The sequence below is a fragment of the Archocentrus centrarchus genome, chromosome 14 (assembly GCF_007364275.1).
Source record: "Archocentrus centrarchus isolate MPI-CPG fArcCen1 chromosome 14, fArcCen1, whole genome shotgun sequence".
Classification (NCBI taxonomy): domain Eukaryota; kingdom Metazoa; phylum Chordata; class Actinopteri; order Cichliformes; family Cichlidae; genus Archocentrus; species Archocentrus centrarchus.
In genome coordinates, this window is record NC_044359.1 from 26,724,174 (window position 1) to 26,748,607 (window position 24,434).

Sequence of the window (24,434 nt, forward strand, 5' to 3'; positions counted from 1 at the left end):
TTGGCAGGCTTTTACAGCAGAGTGGATCAACATAAAATGCTTTCTTGTTTAGTCTGACTAAATCTATGTTAATACAAGCAGTGGGGGAAATTTGACTAATGTGTGTGTGTGTGTGTGTGTGTGTGTGTGTGTGTGTGTGTGTGTGTGTGTACATTTTTGCAGGAACATATGAAGACAACACAGAATAAATCATCTTCTAAAGTGGTTTCATTTTACCTCGTGTGCCATTCTGTCCAAATAGATTTTAAAATAAAAAAGTAGGAAAATTATGTTTCCGCCTACAGGCTTTAAATAAGCTCCCTTTTTTTTTTTTTATCGCATGCTTCCGGAAGCTGGAATACTGGCTTTTAATGCTTGGTCATTGCTTTAGAACGGCACGGTGACAGTGATGTATTTGTTATGCACTGATATTGATCAGTTGTTGAGCAATGACTGTAGACACATAGAGAGTTTGGTAAAGATCAGATGCAACGAAGGACAAGCTGAGGTCTGAAGGGAAACCGATGACAGCTGGGGCAGCAGTGTGAATGTAGAGCAATAGTCTAATGTGACAGCAGGAGCCAAAAACCCCTCTAAAGATTTAACATGGGGCAGTGAAGCATTTCAGCTTGATGTGTGCAGGATGTGCATGTGTGGCAGATGTATTTAAGGCTTTTTGCACGACCCTCTTTATCCATCAGAGTATTAACTGCAGTGCTGCAACCACTGAGCATGTGCCAGCAAACTGAATCCAAAGCAAGTCCTCTCAGACCCCCACCCACCCCCCACCCCCACCCCCCAACTGCCCTTTTCTCTGGAATCTCCTCATTTTTCCTCTTATCCTTCACTGCCCTATTTTTTCTTTTTGTCTTTTTATCTCTCTTCAACCAATCAAAGTGCTCCTTTTCTCAGTTGCACTTACCTTCCCAAGCCTCAGTCTTCTATATCTTTCTCCCTTTATAATAATCCCTGTCCACAGTGCTTCACACCATCACACTGGCAGTGCATTTCCCTCCAATGCACAATCGTCACATCTCCCGCAGTCCCGACAGTAACATCCAGTACATGCTCCATAACCAGCATGTTATGTAACCCGCTATATAATGCTATATTTTCTAAAATCATTTGCCTGGTGGCGTGCTGTCCTACACCATGAGTTGGTGGTGATGTACTTCCAGTCCTGCCACATTGTTACATCTGTGCTCTTCTACCACCTCTCATCCTGTAAACACATTCCAGTATCGAGCCCCAGGCAACTGGTCTGGCTCATAAGCCATCACCACCCCCAGCTGCAATAAAATAACTGCTTTCAATCCATTTTCTCCACAGCTACATTTCCTCCTTCTCCACATTTATAGCAGTGCCCACCTTTTTGATTACTTTACTTTGCAGCCTTTTTGCACCCCAACTCTCAGACACATCCCTCTTTGCTCCCCACCGCCAAACTCTCACCTTGCAGCTCCCCACACCCCCACCTCTTCTCCTTGTCTCTGTCCTGCTGTGGTCGGCTCTCCTGTGTTATACCCCTGGCTAACTCTTTGCTGTAGCAGTGGTTGCTATGGAACTGCAAATCAGCCATTTAAGCAGTAGCACTAATGGATTTGCAGACAGTAAACAGAAACTACAGACTGCGCTGTTACCTACGGTTCAGGAATAAATAACTTTCAGTGCTCATGCGAGCTCACAAACAGCAAGAACATTTTGTTCTGTACCAAAGAAATCTTCTTTCTCTTTGCTTTAGATGTTAAAATTATGAACGTTTCATGTTTTGCTGATAATTTAGTTCCCGTCTTTTCTTTGTTTCTCAGGACTGTATCCAGCTGAACCAGTATAAGCTGAAGAGTGAGATTGGAAAGGTGAGTTAAATTTCTGCCCTTTGCCTCTGTTCAGTTTTGTGTGGTTTGGTGAAATAGCAGCTGAGAAAAGGTTGGAATTTTGTAGATGAGAAAATGGACACCAATTTCCCAGCATCAGTGTCCATATCCATACTAGTTACAGAGACTATTTATAAAAGACAGATATAGGTTCCAGTCTAAAAAGTGAAGCTAGTGTTAATGTGCCTCCAAATTGCCATTCTTTCTAATGGCCAATGGGGGCAACTCTGTCTGCATAAAGAAATTAAGTTTATGTTAATGTTATGAAGTTTATGTTAATCCAGTGAGCAGTATGGTCATTTTTAAAGTCATTTAACCTTTTTTGATGGGTTTATGATCCCTACAACAAATTTCAAACATGATGATCGAAAAGAAGGAGGATCATAAAGCTTTAGTGCAGGTCTACCTTATTCTGAGTCAAATTCAGCCCATGCTCAACCATAAGACGAAACTCAAGTCTTCAAGGACTTCACAAATTAATGGGGGACGTCACAGAGGCTACCTTTTGATTCTGTTTACAGTCTGTGGGCCAAAATTGTTGATGCTAGCATCATCTGATCTTCTAAGCAAAAACAACGACATTATAAGAAGCACTCAGAGAGCACAAAGCTCCACCGAGGCAGCTCACTCTCTGAGCAGTATTTATTGTTAAGGAAATAGTTTTGTATTCTGTATATATTCATTTTATTTTCTTCTTTTTAAATGTACTTTAAGAAGTTTGTAGTGCAGTAAAAATCAGATAACATGACACAAGTTTACTTTGATTACACAAACATGGTCAAATTAATAGGTATTAATTTGCAAATAACTGGACTTGAATAACTTGAGCTTATTATAAAATACACTGATCAAACATAATATTATGACCGCTGACAGGTGAAATGGATCACACTGATTATGTCTTCATCGTGGCACCTGATGGTGGGTGGGATATATTGGGTAGCAAGCGAACATTTTATCCTCAAAGTTGATGTTAGAAGAGTAAGGATTTGAGTGATTTTGATTAGGGCCAAATTGTGATGGCTAGATGACTGGGTCAGAGCATCTCCAAAGCTGCAGCTCTTGCGAGTGCTCCTGGTCTGCAGTGGTCAGTATCTATCAAAAGTGTTCCAAAGAAGAAACAGTGTATTGTTGCAGACCATGTACAACCTTTCATGGAAATGCCTTTCCCTGATGGATGTGGCCTCTTTCAGCAGGATATTGCTTCCTGCCACAAAGCAAAAAGGGTTCAGGAATGGTTTGAGGAGCACAACAATGAGTTTGAGGTGTTGACTTGGCCTCCAAATTCCCCAGATCTTAATCCAATCGAGCATCTGTAGGATGTGCTGGACAATCCAAGTCCTTTCCATGGAGGCTCCACCTCACAGCTTAGAGAACTTAAAGGATCTGTTGCTAACATCTTGGTGCAGATACCACAGCACACCTTCAGGGGTCTGCTGGAGTCCATGCATTGATGGGTCAGGGCTGTTTTGGCTGCAAAAGGGGGACCAGCACAACATTAAGGAGGTGGTCATGATGTTATGCTTGATTGGTGTATTATGCTACAGTATAACACAGCCTAGTTAGTAATACTTGGCAATACTTTCTTTAAAGATAGAACACATTTTGGGATCCACTTGAAAGAAAGGCAGATGTGAAGTGTCAAAGTTAGTAACACATTAATATCAGTAATATTTCCTAATGTTGCCAGTACAAATAAAGGCAATAGAGTTTAAAGTAGAGTTTTAAAGATAAAAGACATTTTATGAAAGTTTGACCTTACTCAACCTTGAAGAAGAGGTCAGAGGTCCAAAGTAAACTGATATTTAGATATTTATCATTCCCTTAATGCCTATATGCTGTCAGTGTAAACGATGGCAGTAAGAAACATAGTTTTAAATATTATCACTTTGACCATCAGATGTATTGACACTGAAGGAGAGGTCAAAGGTGAAATGTGACATATTTTAAATCTTTATATGATATGTTCTATCTGTTGAACATAGACACCACACTTGTAAGAATCATAATTTCTTTTAAGGCTTTTTGTAAATTTTTGACCAATAAATCATTAAGTTGACCTTGAAGACTTTGGTGGATGTAAGGTAGATTTTAATGGACTGTTAACATGACCCCACTCTACACCCCTAAACAGTTTTATCAGAATTCATTCAAAACTTTTTGAGCTATTGCGTTTACAGACAGAATGACACACACACACATGCAAACGCTACCCAAAACACGACCTCCTTGGAGAAGATAACAAGGGAGAGCCTGGACATTTAAAGTAGTATGAATATAAATCTATCCTAGAATATCACGATGTTAAAGATGACAGTTTGATACATGTACTACCCTTGCACTTAAAGCCGAAGTGTCCTGTTGTTGGAGGGAGGCAGGAAAATGCACAGAGGAAGCCGCCTTAAAAAAAAAAAAAAAAAAAAAAAAAAGCCAGATGTATCGCTAAGGTGACTTTCTAGAAACACCTGTACTAAACACAAGAGTTTGTATAAAGAATTATATAGCAGTCCATCTAATGATTTTTTTTTAAGTCAGTCTGAAATTCAAACTGAGTTGTTGAGCAGGCTAACTGTGACACCCTGAGAGCATATTACAAAATAAGAATGCATTTACATTACAAAAACAGTAAATTGGATATCATAAAAAGAATTAAGTACTGTAAGCTTCAGCAAACTCTGCAGAAGATGCACTTAACTTTGATGTTTTCAGATTGCACAAAAAGTCACAGTTGAAAATGAGCACTTTTTTTTGGTTAGCATTTCTAGGAACGCGCTGCGTTAGGAACAGAACAGAGGTAAACTGAGAAATCACCAAATTCAGAAGTGTGAAGTGCACATTGTACCCAGCAAGGCTAACCACCTCAAACAAAAAAACACTTAAAGCACCTACTACCATTAGAGCTATTGTTCGATGTCAACGAGGGAAAAATAGTAGCAGGTTGATATTTATTTGGCATAAATGCACTTTGGATTCAAACAAAAAAAAAAAAATTTAGGATCTTTATATGAGATTCAGGACCAGAGGTTGCTCTACAGAACCAAAACAAACAGGCAGCAGGCCTTTCAGGTTTTCATTTACAAGAAGAAAACTTAGCTCACACTAGCATTATAGAAAACATTGAATGGTATTATTGTGTATATTAAAATAAAAAAAGCATGATTTCAGTTTTACCTGTGATGTAATAACCTGAAGCAATAAGAACGAATAACTAAGTGGCACCTTAAGCTGTCCAGGCGTCAGTCTGTATATCATTATTGAATCTCTTTGAACGTTTGGTTGGTTTTTCCATGCAGAACACTGGCAGTAAACACACATCCTAGGGAAGCGTGCGTGTGTGTGTGGGAGGACCCATTCTGTGGTGCCAAAGAATAAAAATGTTGTCTTTCAATGGAAACGGTGCTGCCTTGAAAACGTTCTGTCAGTATGGTGCTGCCGTCTGTTCCAAGTGATGCTTTAGGAATCTTAACAGATTCTCAAAGCAGTTCTGTTCATGAGCTGCTCTTGTTTGATTAAATGATTCTATACCGAGAATTTATGGTTCAGCTTTGCACTCAGATGTTTTATGTTTTATGCCTGATCTGTGTTGTTGTTGTTGCTTGTATTGCAGGGCTCCTATGGTGTAGTAAAACTTGCCTACAATGAAGACGATGACAAACATTATGTAAGTCGATACACTCATTCGGCTGAGATTTACCATTGACATGTATTTCCTCTGCTACACAACCACAGTGGTCTTTTAAGCTTTCATCAAGCCTCTCACAGTCTATTGCCTAGACAGAGGACTAGTGCTATTGATTTATTTTCTTTTTTCTTTTTTTTTTTTTGTCCTCCATGTTGCCTACTTGTGAATTTCATCCCTTAAATTGCATCAGTTGCCTTGGAAGAAACTTGGGAATGAAAGTGGCTTCTGCTGCCATTTAAAGTGCATCTGAGGCCCTTTTATCTATCTTCAAAGCAGCTCTGCTATGTGTATCAGTTGCTCTGAGGCCGATTCACGAGGGAGAGTCTGCATATAAGCCAGCATACAGACACAAGATCATTTTAGGCGATTCCATCAAGGTGATTTGTTCCTGTGAAAGCTTGGCAACTCCTGCTCATCCAAATGTAAGCTGTTTATTTCCTTAACATAACTAAGCTGCCCTGTACAGTAACAACGATGGAAGTATTTGGATGAGTCATGTCGACTCTGGATGGGTTTAAGGTGCACTCTTGAACTAGAGCCAGCAGAAGCTCACTGCTAAACACAAGTCAATATCGAAACAGGAGCTTGTAAATATCCTGATGCAGAATGGTAGTGAACAGGATGTTTATCTAAGGACACAGGCAAGCTCTATACAACATGTAAAGTATTAAAACAAGGCAGTGCTTAAATACACTTTACCCTTCAGGGATAGTGAAATGCAGTTTTAAACAATGCCCAACATGGAGAGATTATAGTTATTGCAATTGTGTGCAATGAACTTGCCAACTTGAGCAAAGTTAAAAATTCAGAAGGGGATCAAATGATTATTTCCCCCTACGAGTCAGCTTGCTGTTACTTGGTGATAATATATATATATATCATTTTATATATAAAATGATATATATAAAATGATATATATGTATATAAAATATTTATTTTTTATATATAATATACTTTGCTGCACATGTCTGCATTTGTTTTAAACTGTGTGGAAGCTTTCTTGTATTTAATACTGATTGTTGACTCTGATAGAAATGTGTCCTGCTGGGACACACTGTGGGCTAACACAGACTGGCTCAAATGAGAGATGCATCTGAAATAACAATGACAGGAATCAAGAGTGGAGGAGATGAGTAATGGTTGATATGGAAGGGTGATTATATTTTCTGGCAATCTGAATTGGCAGTACATTAAAGTGATTGGATTTTTCATGGAGAACGTCTTCAGTGTGAGCCCACGTACAGCATGCACAAATGTCACACACTTCATATACAGGAAAAATATCGAAACAGGACAGGCTACAGTTGAGGAAAGCAATGGACAGTTTTAAGAAAAGTAAATGCAATTTTTTTTTTTTTTTTAAATACATAAATACACATTACATTACATCTGGTGTCCTGTGTATAATTAATGTGCTCACAACCTGACTGGCAGGCATCCAATTGTGATGATGCTATTTGTCAGCCTCAGGGGGCCAAAGTAAAGCAAATTCCTGCCATGTTCACTGAACTCATTTTAAACAGCAGGAACAGTGAATTTGAAGAGCTAATTATTAACAGATATTTGCTTTCATAAAAAGGGAGCTGCGTCTTTAAGTTATTTCATCTGCTTAATGATTCCTTTCTCTTCAAGCCAATGTGTCTGTAGAAAACAAATGTGTGTTCTTGTGAAACAAAAAGAAATATAAAATTCATAAAATGATTACATTTTAATATGTATTTTTTTTTTTTTTTCTCAGAATTTTTCTATGTGGTGATTTAGTTTGTGGTACTCTCCTGCAATAAGTCTATCTGCAGTAATTTATATTTGACAGTATGGCTTTTCTTTGATCGGGCTGGAGCCTATCCCAGCTGCCATAGGGTAATAGGATACACCCTTGACAGGTCGCCAGTCTGTTGAAGGGCTAACACAAAGAGACAGACAACAGTTCTCACTCACATTCACGTCTGCGAGCAATTTAGAATCACCAGTTAACCTAACTCCACTTACTGCATGTCTTTGGACTGTGGGAGGAAGCTGATGTACCTGGAGAGATCCCACACAGAGCAAGCACTTGGTGACAGTAGGAAGGAAAAACTCCCTTTTAACAGAAAGAAACCTCTGGCAGAACCAGGCTCGGGGAGGAGCAGCCATCTGCCGCGACCGGTTGGGGCTGAGGGGAGGGATACAGGACAAAAGACAAGCTGTGGACCACCAATGTGCTGCCCCCAAAGAGCAGCTCAGTTCCATAAAAAACTGAGCAGACAACAGATATGACACTGAAGTCAGATACAGCATTGAAAGGAGAAGCTGGGGCAGAGGCGGGTTGCAAAGCAGCATGCAAATGCTGAGCAATTTTGGGCAGGCTAAGGTAACCTAAATAGATGGCTGTGTGATTAGCCATCTGGATGCATAATGGGATATCAACTAATGTGAGCTGGTGTTGCAATCAGCTGATCTGCCAGAATTGTCCCTGATCTTGACTTTGCAGGTTGCCCAAAATACCATTTTGCAGATATGTTTGATAATAACTATTAAGGCACCATATGAAAATTTAAAGAGCTTCAAAAGCAAAAACCAAATAAAATAATTTAAGCATTATTTGTGGAAGCGCTGACATTTATTTTTTTTAGCTACAGACAAATTATTTTAATTAATGATTTTTTTTTTTTTCTAGATCAAGGAAAGGAACAAATTAAGTGATAAAACAACTGACTTCTTACAGAACTTGAGTCAACATGAATAATAGCTGCTCATCTGAAAAAGGAGCGTGTACAGTAGTGCGACTAAAACCTTTGTGATTTTTAACTTGGATGTGATTTCAGCATTTTCACCTCGCAGCCATTTAGGTCCATAATTTGTTGGCCAAAGAGTTTTTGTAGTTTTTGCATCTGCACCACCACAGTGGATTTTAAATCCCGGCAGTCAAGGTGTGCTTGAAATGCAGACTTTAATTCAAGGAGTTTAACAAAAGTATTAACTGTTTAGGAAGTGCAGCCATGTTTATACAGTCCTGATTTTCAGAGGCTCAAAGGTTTGATGGCCAGGTGAAGCCTAGTCCTGTGGTATTTCATGACAAATGAAGCAGACACGATCTCTGAAGTTGATTCGACATGTTGAATTTGTATTTTATTGCTTTTTGCTGTCATTTTAAATATGAGGCCCAAAGTGATGTGGGGACGGAGGGCATCATTAGTCTGAAGAACCAAAATAAAGTTATCAGAGAGAGCAGAAAAGGTGCAAACCACTGGTTACACTCAAGAACAGGAGGACACAGGCAAATATGGGTGCCAGTGGAAAAGAGTCACTGGTGTTTACAGATGATGTGACTCCTGAACAGAAGTTGCAGGATGAATTGTGAAGTGTACAGGGCTGTACTCTCTGCTCAGAGCCAGCCAAATGCTGCAAAACGGATCCGACAGCACTTCACAGTGCGAATGGATAATGAGCCAAAGCCAGCTGCAAAAGCAACCCAAGAGTTTCTCAAGGCAACGAGATGGGATATTCTTTGATATCAGTCACCTGATCCAAACCCGATAGAGCATCCTTTTCAGTTACTGAAGACAAAACTGAAGGCAGAAAGACCCACAACCAGCAGCAGCTGATGGCGGCTGCAGTAAGGCCCTGACAGAGCATGTCAGGTCCATGGGTTCTAGACTTCAGGCAGTCACTGACTACAAATGATGGACCTAACTATATAGTATGCCTATATTCCAGAGATGGTCTATACAAAAAATTATTTAAAGACCTTTCAGTGATACCAGTGGATATTACAAGGACATGATGCATATACCTAGATAAGTTCTAATTAGCACTAATATAACCTGTACCTCGCACCAGGTAATTTGAGCACAGAAACACTACATGTTGCACAGAGAGTGGCTTTTTCAGCTTTTTTTAATGTAATCTATTAGCAAGTTAACGTGATGCACAGAAGTCTCATTTACTGAAAAACCTCAGTCTACAGATGGGAGTGATGAAGGCTTCACAACAGGCTGAGTGGTAAAATAAAGGGGATGATACAATGACTTAAGTCATTAGAACTTTCTCATCATCCACCTCCTACAAAATCTATTTGCTGCTGACGCACTTTTGGCCACCTTTGATCAGCACTACACATGAGTCACATTACCTCCTCAGTACACAGTCTATCTTGAGACACACTTGCATTACATTTTGATTGTGTGGTTTGCAATCATTGTGTCCATTTCAAATTTGGTAAAATAAACCTACCGGCTAAATTGGCAGTGGTATGCCTACACCTGCCTTTGCAGTCACTTAGAAGAAAGCTGTGTACTAGAGCTCCATCATCCCAGTAATGATCTCTGAACACAGTACGGTCATATATAATGAAATTATGAGGATTTCCATAAAGAGCTTTGCAGCCAAACCTTTACTTTAACTTTTAACTGAGCGTGGCTGAGAGAGGCTTAAGTTTCCCACATTACTACCCTCCTACAAGTCCACACACACACACACACACCACACCAGGCAGCTACATACAGCGGAGGATTTGCTTTTGGCCAAACCTAGTTTCTGCTCAGTCATAGCCATGGCGACCAGACTTATAAAAGAAACTGCCGGGGTGTTCATCAGTGTCACAGTTTGTGGTGTAGAAATAGTATAAAATGTTCCTCTTACTGCAAATTACAAATCAGTGAATTCACATTGATATTGTGAGTGCTTGGCAGAGAAACACGCAGTGAATGTTATTACTTTCCCCTTCCTTTGCATGACCAGGTCCTTGTAAGAAGATGCCAATATCACTGAGTTTGTTCCCACTGAGACACACGCATGCACACACTCGGTTGTCCTTGAGAAGCCACTTGTTTTTTTTTTTTTCCATGAAAAATTCAGTGGCCTCAGATTTGCTGAGATACTCCCTTGCCCTCTTACATAGGAGAATAACACAGATGACAAATACACTGCCACGAAAACGTTCATATTTCCTGCTTTGATGTATGTGCATGTTAGGACACAGCTGAAGGTTGCATTTGCATAATGTTTCTAGTTAACACTTTATAGATGATAGAATATGGAAATGCCTGGCATTTCATTGCATTCAGGCAAGAGTTTACCTTTTTGCTTTGTTTATCTGCTTCCCCGTCTAATTAATTGTCTTTTTTGGTTATCACATACACATTTAATTTACTGTATGTTATCACACTGCATTGTCTAAATAACTTTTCACTTTCCTAGGCCATGAAGGTGGTGTCCAAGAAGAAGTTAATGAAGCAGTGCGGGTTTCCTCGTAAGTTCTGTTTTGTTCTGTTTGAGTCTTTTGACCCTCCTTGTCTTCAGAACTACCTTAATGCTTTGTGGCATAGATTGAATAAGGTGCTCGAAACATTCCTCAGAGATTTTGGTATACGTTGTGCTATACATCATGATGTGAATCTTCTGTTCCACCACATCCCAAAGGTGCTCTATTGGATTGGGATCTGGTGACTGTGGAGGCCATTTGAGTGCAGTGAACTCATTGTCATGTTCCAGAAACCAGTTTGAGATGATTTGAGCTTTGTGACATCGTGCATTTTCCTGCTGGAAGCAACCAGAGTGTACCGAGGAAATATCGTCAACACCATTACAGCATCTCCACCTGGCTGAACTGTTGATGCAAGGCAGCATGGATCCATGCCTTCGTCTTGTTTACGCCAGATTCTGACCCTACCATCTGAATGTCAAAGCAGAAGTCAGAACTCATCAGATCGGGCAACGTTTTCCCAATCTTGGTGAGCTTGCACAAATTGACGTGTCAGTTTCTTGTTCTTGGCTGAGAGGAGTGACACCCGGTGCGGTCTTCTGCTGCTGCAGCCCACGTGCTTCAAGGATCGAAATGTTGCGCGTTCAAAGATGTTCTTCTGCGTACCTTGGTTACCGTTCTCTATAAACTCTATGAATGGTTATCCAGGAAAATCCCAGCAGTTTGGCAGTTTCTGAACTACTCAGAGCAGCCCGTGGAACCAACAATCACGCCACGTTCAAAGTCACTTTAATCCCCTCATTCTGATGCTCAGTTTGAACTTCAGCAGGATCATCTTGTCCATGTCTGTATGTCTAAATGCACTGAATTGCTAATGATTAGATTTTTGCGTTAATGAGCAGTTGAATGTGTGTAGCTAATAAAGTGGCCGGTGAATACCTAAATAAGGTCATGTAATCAGAATATAGATGTTGCAAAAAAAAAAACGTTCTGCTAAGAACTGAAATAAACTAATAGCCTGCAGTTGCATTATAGAATGATTTATTATGGAAAGAGGAGTGGGTTTTAAAATACCAAAGGGAAAAAGCAACAGATGCATTCATAACGATGGAACCATACTGCCAAAATTCACCAACATAATGGGCAGAGAGAGATTAGAGGGCTGACTTGTAATTAGCATTCACCAGCATGTTTTGTAGCACTGTTTTATTTTGGCTGAATGTTTTTGCACTTTTTATAAAGGACACTAACCGTGACTCATCACGATCGCACAAGTTATTTAACAGCCTTGTGTATGTGGTTTGTGCGGTAACCTGCAGGTCGCCCACCCCCCAGAGGACCGAAGGCAGCCCTAGGAGAGCAGCCCAAAATCTTAGGACCCCTGGAAAGAGTCTACCAAGAGATTGCCATCCTTAAAAAACTGGACCATATCAACATTGTCAAGCTGGTGGAGGTGAGGATTTCTCTCATGTTTGGAAATTATTGAACAGAAAAATGAATAGCTGATCCACTTCAGAGATAAAGCCATGCATTATTTCTAGTTGATTAACTGCTGTTTGACTTTGGGATGCATTAATGCTTGCAATTAGTCAAAGGTAGTATTTCTTAAGCACATGTGGATGAGCAGCTTTTAGCAATACAAGTGGCAGAAAATTGTAGTAGGAATGGCAATATCAGCTGATTGGTCAACGTATAAGATTGGCTAAGAAATGCTTTATTTATCCTAGATTTGGGATCTTAAAGCTGGACTCTATGAATATAATTCAGATAAAGAATTGGGGCAGAATAGAGGATTCTCAGGTCAGTAAATGTATTTTAGGAAGAACATACTAGTATCTGAAAGGATTATTTGTCTTTGTTTGTAGTCTTGAAAAGAAGCAAGAGTTACAACAAATGATTATGACGTTCAAAGATGGACATTATATACCTTATTTTACAATTTGTTGTCCTATTTAGTGTAGAATTCCTCCTTGAGAAAGAATTCTTATAACAAGCTTCAGAGTTGAGCTTCTTTAGCTGATGTTGTATTTCATTCAGACACCTCCCATTTGAAAGGATTTATTACAGCAGCAGGAGCAGCCGTTTAATATTAAACAAAAAAAAAAAACATGTTCCATAAAAAAACTGGTGCATTGAAAGTAAATATCCCACCAGAAACTGTAGGTGGATGCTGGGGTGGTGGAGGGGTTAAAACTGCAGTTTAGTTTGGAACATAATGTGCAGCGCAGCAGCGACAATGACATGTCAGAGAGAGATGGGAAATGAAATAATACACATAATCGGACTGCCAAATATGGAGCCTTACTTTGTTATATGCAGTGAGGAGAGTGAAGCATGCTGGTGGAAATGACCCAGTGCAGCTGCCTAAACTAGATTACAGGTTTTGCTCCATTTACTGCAGGTAAAATAATAAAAATGTTTTACTTTACTGTGAACAACCTTACTTTTTATAATAAAAACAAAAACATTTAAGGCTAAAAAACAAAAAGACATGGAAAGAACTACCACACCCACTGACCATGCCCTGGACTCTTCCAGCCAAGAGCATAATTTGAAGCCAGGTGACTCTAACGTGCAAAACAAAAACAAAACAAAGCTAATTTGCTATATATGATAATATGCAGCCAAACACCTGCGTTTTAGCATTGCTATTGTGAGCATTTATGCATGCTGTCATTAGCATTTAGGTGAAAGCAGTTTTGGGCACAGCTTAGCATGGCTCTGCTTTAGTCTTATTGTAAGTACCTGTGCAGATTGTGTAGACACACACGTTCTCTATAACTCGCTCGTCCATTTTGTTGACAGTGTTTGTAGTTGAATGAAAAAAGAAGCAGTGGGGAAGCACGGTACTTTGTATTTCTGATAATGCCATATGGACTTCCCACAGCAGGTTTAAAAATCTATTGTGGTCCGGATTATCCTCTGCCACTCTGTCCTCTGATAACCCTTCTCGCTGTGTGCCTCGACTCATGCTTTGTATTTATGTCATATCGGCTCACGTCAGACCTAAAAGGTGGATAAACCCCTGTGCTGCCGGGAACCAGGTGGGCAATATGAGATGGGTTTCCCCTCCAGCACATTTATCCCGATTACAGTGTTTAGATGATTTTATTCCAGGAAAAAAAAAAGAAGAAACTTCCATGCTGAAAACATGGATTCTTGTTTTTTCAGCTGCGATGGAGAAACTTTCAGCTTCTGCAGGGGTGTTTGTTTAGGAAAGATGATAAGTGATTCTGATGAACTGACTCAGACTGCGTGCCACTCCCTTGTGATATCATCAGACTGTTTTTCAGTCCTGGGCAGATGGTGGGGGCACCGCCGTCATGGTTGGGAGTTAAGCTCGGGCAGTCTGGCTCGCATGGCTGAAGTACACGCCAGAAATGGAGTTAAAGTAAAAGTTGAGTACGTCTGCTGCTGTGTGCCTGCTCTAGCACACTCTCATCTTCTTCTCTTCTTTGTCCGCCCTCACTCTCACTCTCATTACGGACATGCGTATGTAGGTAATCGGAAAACCCGCTCTCCCCCCTTTCTCTGTCTCACTCTCTTCATCCATTTAAATGGCCTGCGCTTGGGTCAGCATCACATTCACGAGAGCTGTCACGAGAACTGATTCCCATGAGACTGCAGTCCGGTCCATCTAATTATGAAGACCCCCCCCCCCCCCCCCCCCCCCCCCCCCCCCCCCCCCCCCCCCCCCCCCCCCCCCCATTTTGAAACATTACAGCCCACGCTGAGTGGAAGAGATTTAAGAATGATGAAAATGATATGATCATTTGTCACAGATGGTTGGAAAGAGGCGGTCAAACTGGCCTCACTATCGCAAAGTTGTTCAGTTGTCATGAGAGTCGACACTTGTACGCAAATACCCGCTATATCTCTGTATATTTGCAATTTGTATACTTGTATATTGTCTTATAGTTTTTATACTTATTTGTTTTTTTCTGTAAGCACGAAGTACCGCAGCAATTTCCTAATGCTGTGAACCTGTTCACCCATATGGCAATAAAAACCTTCTGATTCTGATTCTGATTCTGATTCAATTTGTGTTATTTCCCCAAAAGTGAAGATAGCCTTAGTCACTGCATTAATCAGCAGCTTCAAATGAAATGACTAAGCTACTAATGCAACAACAGCAGCTCCTTTGCTGTTTACAGCTTTTCCGTTCTTTAATTTGGAACATAATGTGAAACACTGTGTATAATGGAAAAAGAACAGTTTTTAAGTGCACTCCAAGAGTCGGTGCCAGCAAACATTTACCTCGTCGCTGACGTGAGTAAATAGTGTTCCTGTTTCTTTAGAGGCGATTTCCTGCACTTGTTTTGACACTCGCCTGTCATGGCAGACGCCATGATGGTTTATGTTAACGAGGAAGGCATGGATGTTGTGTTTAAGCACGTACTCCAACTGAACGCACGCTCCAGGCAAAATAGGCTTATGCCTGCTTTTGTTAACCTGGCCAAGGCTGGATTGCCAGCCCTGAAAGCTCCATGCTTACTCTGTGTCAGCTGGCAGATGTGACTAATATTAACGCAGAGAATGGATCTTATGGCTCTTACTTGTTTACCTTTCATTTCTGTGATGAGTCACAATTTAGCCGACAGTTTAAAAAGGATATGATTTTTATTTTATTTTATTTTTTTTTTACATCTGCTGCTTACGTATCCCTTTTTCAGTGTAGACATTTTGGATTGTCACAGTAAGGAAAGTACAGGTAGAATTAGTGATGGTGCAGTTGTCTTAAGTGTCCCAGTTAGAAATTACAGTGAAGTAGTGCGCAAACAGAAAAACATCCGTAAGAGGAATGCAGCCATCATTAATCAACCTGTGCTTTCTTTCCTGTGGCAAGTCTGAATGTCTGCTGAGAAAAATGTGTTAGCGCTGATTAAAGAGCATTAGTACCAACTAATGTAACCTCAGAGTGGGCTACAGAGGTCTGGTAAGCTCATTTCACTCCACGCACTCAGATTTGTTTCTTTTTCTCAGTGAATAATACCACATTTTGCAGAAACAGACTATTATTTATAAGCTCCCCTTTAATTTAGAGAAACCGTCTTAAATAGTGTTTTCTTGGCAATCTTCAGTTTTGTGCGTGATCTTCAGACTGTCAATTCTGACATGGATACTGCAAACTAAAGTGAAGTCTGACTTTAGTTTGAGTTGGTTTTGCATCAGTATAGAAAGAACTGTGTCTGAGAAATATTCATTATAACACAGTGCCAAAAATCCAGGGGTTCAGAAGTAATTGGACAGATCCACATTAAAGAAAAAAAAAATTATAATATTTTGTGTGAAATCCTTTTGTTGCTTTGGTCATGTGTTGTGATGGGTGTCCTCCTGCATTTGGCTGAATGCGAGCGCACAGAATGTTTTTGATTACCTCTGCAATCATCCGTCAGCTGTGAAATCATCAAGAAATGTCAGTGTGCATCGGCAGCCATACATGCCTCAGCGATAACAGAAGCACCGCAATGTTGGACAGATGAGGAGGCGCTTTGACTCATGCGCCGTTCCTTTTATTCTTCACACTTTCTATTATTTTTTGTTTTTTTTATTTTTTTTTAGCGAGCTTGACCTTTCATGATTTCATAGAACTTTATTCCACAACTCTACTGGGTTTCTTTTTGGCTATTTTGTTGTTGTTTTTGTGTGAGTTGCAGCCTGACCTTTCTGTTTTTAAGGTCCCCTCCCCCCAATACCTCTGAGGTCAGCGTTTTATGTATCTTAATCATCCTGAGCGTTGGTGTAAAAATCTAGACGTGAACTAATCTGAAAGTAACTAAAGCCAGTAAGAGCTTCTCTTTGTCATGCAGCGTTTTTTTCCTCGCTGATCAGCTCTTCCAGCTCATTTGACATTTTGTAGTTTTACTAGTTTTTGAAAGTACACATTGTACCCATGATTTCTGGAAAACTGCCTTTTACACAGGTGCCTATTTGCTTCTCTTATCGAAAGACAATTCAACGTAAAAACATTTCTCTAAAAAAGAAAAAAGGAAAAAAAAAAAAAAAAGGTTACATCGCCTGCAGCATTTCTCAAAATTGGCTCGAGAATATTCAAATTAAAGCTTGTACCAATGGCGGCGGCCTGTGCCTGAGTTAATGTGTTCATCAGTGTGTTCTTCAGTGGAAAATCTGCACACACTGAAAAGGGAGCCGGCAGCAGCTTTTCAATCAGCGCGTGTACCTGGTCAAGTGTCGACCGCAGAGATATGATTTTGCACAAATCACGCTGAGCTACTGTTTTAAATTATAACTCTCATCAAGCTCCTGACTGCTGAGAATTACAGGAAGCTTTTGTAAGAGAAGCACGAAAAAGAAAGGAAGAAAAGCCTTTGAGCTCTGCAGTGAGTCAGTCCTGAATGCATGCTGTCAGCTTTGTAAATGAAAGTATTGAATGTTTTTAAGACCATGTTTTTAAGACCATGTTTTTTTTTTTAAATGTTGTTCACCATCAGTTTTACATAAAAGAAATTTTTCAGCTGGGTATTTGCCATTCACTATGATTATATTAATGCTTACAGGTGCTGGATGATCCATCAGAGGACAACCTTCACATGGGTATGCACGCTTTATTTTCTCTGTCCAGATACTTTTGCTCTGTTCATTCCCTCTCTCTGTTTGCCGGTGGCACTTGACGCATATGGTGCCAACGAGTGTACAAGTAATTTATATAGAATTGAGGTCGCCCGTCCCCTCCGCACCTCCTCGGGGCACACGCATTATGCAGAAGCCCTCCATCAGCGGTGCCAGGGCACAGTCAGGACGTCTGTTATTGTAAAAACTTCAAACTCCCTATGAGTTCATTCACGGCTCTTGAGTAATGTATAAAGCTCGGGCGTCGCCTCAGTGGCACGATGGTCAAAACAGGCCAAATGAATAAATGAATCTAATATTTGGTCTTACGTGTTACTGTTTCCTTCTCTCTCCCTTTTTTTCTGACAGTGTTTGAGCTGATGCGCAAGGGGTGAGTAGAGAACGTGTCCTTTTGTTCATAAATAATTTAAGGCTCATCCCTCCTCTACCTTCTCTTCCTCATTTCTCCTCCTCTCCATCCCCGCCTCGATCGCTGCAGAGCTCTTCTTTCATTACTCCGAGCTGTGCGGGCGATTGTTCCATCTCAGGCTTCAAAGGGATTCATAATTTTCTTAGCTTTTCACAGTTCTTACTGGTGGCAGCCAGCCCTACAAGTGTCTCAGGTCCTGATGCATGAGCGGTCCTTCATACAGTACTTAAAAAAAATATGTGAGAATGTAATGAGGTGAGACCTTTTGTTAATATTATCAAATTGAGCCTGGACTGCTCAAGTCCAGCTCTGTGGAAGCAAAATGTAGTCACAGCTTTGCTACTCTGTCATGAAGGTGCATTAAAAAAAAAAAAAATCTGAGCAAATGAACTGTAAACATAATGGAGCAAACACAGTAACTGTAACTCGGTATGAAAGAGCACGCGTGATATTTTTGCTAATGTTTATAATTTGCTGCTGCAAACCGTGCCCACCTCATTACGGGCACTCTGCTACGATATTGATTAACAAGTGCAGACTATTGTGTAGACACTGCTCTATTGTGCAGGTTTAAAGACAAAGGAAAAAATGAATCCAAAAAGATTTTCAGGCAAACTTAAATAGAAAAGTAAGCAGAATGAAGTTACATTTCTATATTTGATTGAGCATAAAAAATTATAATGTATTTGGGGGGGGGGGGGGGTGTCATTTTAAGATATTTGTTGATGTCTGTGGCATTCATGAGTGATAAAGAAGCAGAAAGATTTAACAGTGTCCTGTATGAGCATACAAATGCACTAGATTTACATCATTTTACTGCGTAAGTGCTTGGTAAAGGCAAAAGACCTTTTTCTTTGATATTGAGTTTAAGATTTTTTTTTTAAATTGTCCCTTTGTTCAGAGAATCTGTGTTACTATGAAGAACAGTCGGCTGCTGCTTTGTTATTGTTTACTTTTCTTGGATTTTATAAATATGGATGATGCTCAAAGGTAAAGTTGGTTCTTGACATATGAAACATTTAAATTACTAAGCCTGGAAGATATCAACAAGCCCCTTACAGGGATTTGTTCCTTATGAATATTATATTTGGAGGCATTTTTTACTTTTTTTTCTTTTTTACCAGAAGATCCATGTGTTTGTTTGTTTGTTTGTTTGTTTTTAATCCCTTGTGACTCAGGAATGAATAAAACTAAATTAAATTGAGCATTTTAAAAGAGTTAATAAATGTTTGATTTGACATGTGTATCTCAATAATTAAATATGCATCATTAAATATATATCACACATAGAAGCATTGGTGAGCATTTTTTTTTTTTTTTTTGGTAGCAGCACACCCGTTGTTGATGCTCATCGGCTCATGCTTACAAAAACATAGAAGAGCTGGTCTGATATTTTGGTTGGCCAATAGTGACCTACATTATATTACCAAAAGTATTCACTCTTCTGCCTTCACACACATATGAACTCCCATTCTTAATCCATAGGGTTTAATAGATAGATACTTTATTGATCCCACAGGTAACAGCAGTAAGAAAAATACAATCTACAGCAACTAAACATCAATATAATGTCGGTCCACCCTTTACAGCTATAACAGCTTCAACTCTTCTGGGAAGGCTTTCCACAAGGTTTAGGAGTGTTTATGGGAATTTTTGACCATTCTTCCAGAAGCACATTTGTGAGGTCAGACACTGATGTTGGATGAGAAGGCCTGGCTCACAGTCTTCGTTCTAATTCATCCCAAAGGTGTTCTATTGGGTTGAGGTCGGGTCTTTATGGACCTGCTTTGTACACTAGTGCACAGTCATGTTGGAACAGGAAGGGGACATCCCCAAACTGTTCCCACAAAGTTGGGAGCATGAAGTTGTCCAAAACATCCTGGTATGCTGAAGCATTAAGAGTTCCTTTCACTGGAACTAACTCCTGAAAAACAACCCCACACCATAATCCCCCCCTCCACCAAACCGTTCCCCTGGCAGCCACCAGACCTAGACTCATCCATTGGATTGCCACATGGAGAAGTGTGATTTATCAGTCCAGAGAACACGTCTCCACTGCTCTAGAGTCCAGTGACGGTGCGCTTTACACCACTGCATCCGATGCACTGAATCGCACTTGGTGATGTAAGGCTTGGATGCAGCTGCTTGTTGCACAGGTATCATCCTATCACGGTACCACGCTGGAATTCACTGAGGTCCTGAGAGCGACCCCTTTTTTTTTTTTTTTTTTTTTTTTTTGCATTTTTGGCCACAGCGGCTTTTATTGGCAGGGGAAGATACAGGGGAAGACAGGTTGGCGACAGGCTGGGACTCGAACCCGCGCCGCCCGCACCGCAATGCGGCATAAGTATGTGGTCGCCGGAATTGATTGGAACACCTGAATTCAATGATTTGGATCAGTGAGTGAATACTTTTGGCTATGTAGTCAATCATAATTGGTACCTGTGTGTATATGCTGTGTGATATCCACCAATATCAATACTGTTTATTGTTTTTTTTTTTTTTTTAATGGAACATAATGTCAAAAATGATGGAGTGCTTGAGGAAATTTAGCAATAATGTTCTTGCACATGTCTGCAGCACATATAGTAGAACAGCATCACAGTGGTGTTTTAATTACAGGTAGTGATTTTATTTGTGTCCTAGTGTAAAATTTGCTGTCATCCAATGCAGACACTCGGAGTGGTGCTGCTGGATGGATTTACTGTCTGCTGTTGAGCATCAGTGATGTTTGATCAGAGCGCTTAAATCTGGATCCCATTTCAAAGTCGCATTTGGAGTTAACACCACTGCTGCTAATGAAACAACTGTTACACATAATCTGCAAATTTGTCTATCACACTTCCTGTGTTGTGTTTTGTTTTCTTCTGCTCTGCTCGCTGTCTGGCTGCCTGCATGGATCTTTAGTCCAGTGATGGAAGTGCCCACGGATAATCCTTTCTCAGAAGAGCAAGCTCGCTTATACTTCAGAGACGTGATCCTAGGCATAGAGTACTGTAAGTAACTCATACACACAAAGTGGCTAAAGTGATTCACCGTATACTGTACATGATTATGTTTTAAGTTGAAACACTTAAAAAGCATGTAACTATAATTGTTCTTTTTTTAATATGCAAATTTGCAGCTTTTTCTTCTTGTAATTTTGGGCATTTAGAGGTGTGACTTTGAGCTCTGATACAATTTTCTGAATTTTTGCAAATCATTGCTCTTAGTGAATTAAAGAGACCTGTTGGAACCATTTGTGCTTTTAATCAGGGGTGCAAAATCCCCATTCAAAGGTCTTTGAACCTTGGCAAAGTCCTTAATTTAGACATTTAGCCGCTTCACAGTCTTGTGAAAAATAATAGGGTCATCAGCTGCCTGATAGCAAAGCAAGAGGGCACTGTATAATAGACTTTTCCCCCTGGCTGAGCCAACCCGCTGAAAATGAACCGGTGCTTTATAGGACTGTGTTCTCTGAACACTGATGAAATAATCATAATAAGCTTCTTTTCACTCATATGTAATACAGCTTCCTGTTTTTATTTTTGTTCTGTGTTGGCCTTTTTTTTTTTTTTTTAGAACAAATTCCCAAACAATGTCTGTTGATTTTCAGTCGTTCTTTGTCTAACACATCATTTGTGAAGCTTTCCCTGTGTAACCATATCAGCCCATATTATAAATTGGAGTTGTGGTTCTGGATATCACTGCTGTGTAATTTTAGTTGGAGTATGTTTGCTGTTAACATTTAGTTACAACTGCATTTTTGAATCAAGGGAGGGCCTCGTGTTTCAGGAAGACCTTCTCAAAGGAGAATGCAAAACTGGGCTCCAGCTGTTAACTTATAGTCTTAGATGATCTTCAGGTCCTTTACATCCTTTTAATATTGCAGCACTAAAACCAAGGCCAAAGCCCAGATTTTCTAATGGATGATGATGATACTTTATTGGATAATGGATAATCACTTTACCATAACTATAAATGAGCTGTTTGCAAGATTTGGCAAGTTTTTCATGGGTACAACCCACCTAAGTTCTGGTGCACACCCAGTCATTTTGTTATGGAGCTAGGCCTGAAATATGACAGAAACTGCTCAGTTCAGAAATGAGGCATCCGGGGGGGGAAAGAGTTAACCATCTCTCGCTCTCTTTCTCTCTTTATTTATTTATTTATTTATTTAATCCCAGTGCACTACCAGAAGATCGTCCACCGGGACATCAAACCCTCTAACCTGTTACTGGGGGACGATGGCCATGTGAAGATAGCAGACTTTGGAGTCAGCAACCAGTTTGAGGGGAACGATGCTTTGCTGTCTAGCACTGCTGGCACTCCAGCATTCATGGCACCGGAGACTCTTTCAGATAAGCGCAAGAGCTTCAGCGGAAAAGTGAGTTCACTCTATGAATATGAACAGCATTCAGAGTGTGAGTCTGGGAACCTAAATTGCAAATGCTGGTCCTCAGCCTTGAACTCACTATCTTAAAATGAGAACTATTTAACTAAAATGTGATTTCAGGCCTTTAGCAGACCCAGCCTGCTAATAACAATTTGTTTTAGCTGTTAAAAACAAGGAAGCCATTAATATGCGAACAAAGACATTGTTTTGCCCAAGCAATGATCTTGCAGTCAGTTCAAATCTAATGGTTTGGAAATATTTCCCATAATTATACAAGGTTTAATTTTACAGTTAGACAATGATCAGTCATGTTTATCAGGGGTAAGCTTCCATCTTTTGTGTAGTGATCAGGCTGATCACCACCGGTTTCTCTGGTAAATGTTTATTTGTACATTTGCTCTTTTATATCAGTTTAGGCCTAATAACAGTTTTCTGAGTGGTTGGGTCTGTTTCTGCCTCTTTCACAAATCGTTGTAAAATGCTTAACAATGACTCATAGTTAATGGTTTAAACACCACAAAGACGGATTAATCTGGCGGTTTTATCTTTATTTCTTTGAGGAAAAAATAAATGCATTTACTGGTTTTGTTACTTTCTAAAATCAAAAAAATAAAACTCTCTGGTGCTTCTAATTTAAGTCATGTAAAAAACAAAGTACACCCTCTTTCAATTCTGATGTTTTATGTATCAGGAAATAATAAATGAATCTGGTCCTGAGCAGGTCTTAAAATTAGGTAAATGCAACCTCAGATGAACAGCAATAATTGACATATTTCACTGTCATTGTTTAGTGAACATTTAATATTTAAATCATTTTAGAGCCTCGTAAGGATCAGATTGTTTTTATTATATCCTGATATGTAAGTCCTTAAAACTGAAAGTTTTTTTTAGATTTGTATGATAGTCCTACGATGGTGGCGATGATGTTATGGTAGTCCTTAGTTTGGTGACTTGTTTTTAATGTGAAGAGCATGTAGATGTGGGTGCCCACAGAGCACAGCTGGTGCAGAAAGGGTTAATAAATCAACATTACCAAATCGTCCCTTTGCTGCCCTCGATCTGCCGTCACATTCTTATACAACATCGTCATTACTGGTTATGTTCTCTCCTGCAGTTATCTCAAAGGGCAGACTGGTGCATTTCCTCAAACAATGACCTTGCGTGTGCATGTGAGAGGGGCCAGAGCAGAACATTTGATTGCAGCCATCAGGGTGTAAGAGTCACTGAAGAGCTTCAGTCTGCTGTTCCTTAAAGCTTTTAAAAGCTGCCCTTCTCGTGCTCGTTTCTCACTGATTCTGCTTGGACTCTTTAAAATGCGATTTGGTCGAACCATGTTCCAAAAGACATGCAAATGAGCAAACCAAATATTTCATGTCACTTAAACCTCTGTAGCGGGACTTTGTGTGTCTTGTGAGATTGCACAGGTTCAGAAGGGTACATTAATCATCCCGTATCTATCAGGGAACAGAAATAGATTTCTAGTAGAGCTACAGGGAGGGTGGGTGGGGGGGGGGTTCTGGGGGAAAGATAGATCCAGTTCCTCTGCTATCTCATCACAACAAATTCATCTTCAGGGTATCTGGCAGTAGACACCCCCGAAGAATGACCCAAAATGCCCCCGTAGACGGTCTGCATCAACTCTGATCTTGTTTTTGTCTGCGGGAGGAGGTTTCTCTAAATGTTTCCCATTTATCTGAATTTAATGTCACTGCTGGAACTTTCTTCAAAGGCACTGGATGTGTGGGCCATGGGAGTTACCCTCTACTGCTTCATCTTTGGAAAGGCAAGTGTGCGCATTTTCTGTGTCTCTGCCACTGATCAACATCTGGTCTACGAGTGTTAGCAGAAAAGCACAGAATAAGGTGTTCATTTCACATTCCCCCTACTTGTTAATACCACCTAGTGGGACTTCAGTGGGAACAGTTGTCTGTCACCTTGTGCTTGCCACAGCAGCTTTCTTTGGCCATCATTAAATTTAATGAAACCTGGAGGTTGATTATTTCTGTTATTTATCTTTAGGGGGGGGTCTGATTTTTGTCATGCGCAGCAGTAATTCTGCATACCTTCCTCGTGGTTTTCATCTCCTTTCCCTTGCTCCTCCTGCAGTGCCCGTTTATTGACGAGTACATACTGGCTCTGCATAATAAGATAAGGACCAAGCCTGTGGAATTCCCAGAAACGTAAGTTCATCTTCTGTGTCCTTCACTTTCTTCCACTTTATTGAAACAGTCATCTGTGTTTTTCCAATCGCCTCCAGTCTGCAGCTGAAGTCATCTTCTTCACTTAGTTATCATCTCACCTGCATCTCAGTCACAAAACCATTTTCTTTTCTTTTTTTTCCT

At 40.1% G+C, this 24,434-nt stretch overlaps 1 protein-coding gene across 2 annotated transcripts in view; it reads left to right on the forward strand.

The window, feature by feature from the left end:
* camkk1a (calcium/calmodulin-dependent protein kinase kinase 1, alpha a) overlaps window positions 1-24,434 on the forward strand; it is a 57,644-nt gene that overhangs the window by 23,563 nt on the left and 9,647 nt on the right. For both annotated transcript variants that reach the window (XM_030746171.1, XM_030746172.1), the window contains exons 3-12: window positions 1,788-1,835; window positions 5,461-5,514; window positions 10,714-10,765; window positions 12,037-12,170; window positions 17,236-17,272; window positions 17,657-17,678; window positions 20,625-20,713; window positions 21,884-22,083; window positions 23,822-23,875; window positions 24,199-24,272. In XM_030746171.1, coding sequence (XP_030602031.1) covers window positions 1,788-1,835; window positions 5,461-5,514; window positions 10,714-10,765; window positions 12,037-12,170; window positions 17,236-17,272; window positions 17,657-17,678; window positions 20,625-20,713; window positions 21,884-22,083; window positions 23,822-23,875; window positions 24,199-24,272 — 764 coding nt within the window. The remainder of the gene's footprint in view (window positions 1-1,787; window positions 1,836-5,460; window positions 5,515-10,713; window positions 10,766-12,036; window positions 12,171-17,235; window positions 17,273-17,656; window positions 17,679-20,624; window positions 20,714-21,883; window positions 22,084-23,821; window positions 23,876-24,198; window positions 24,273-24,434) is intronic.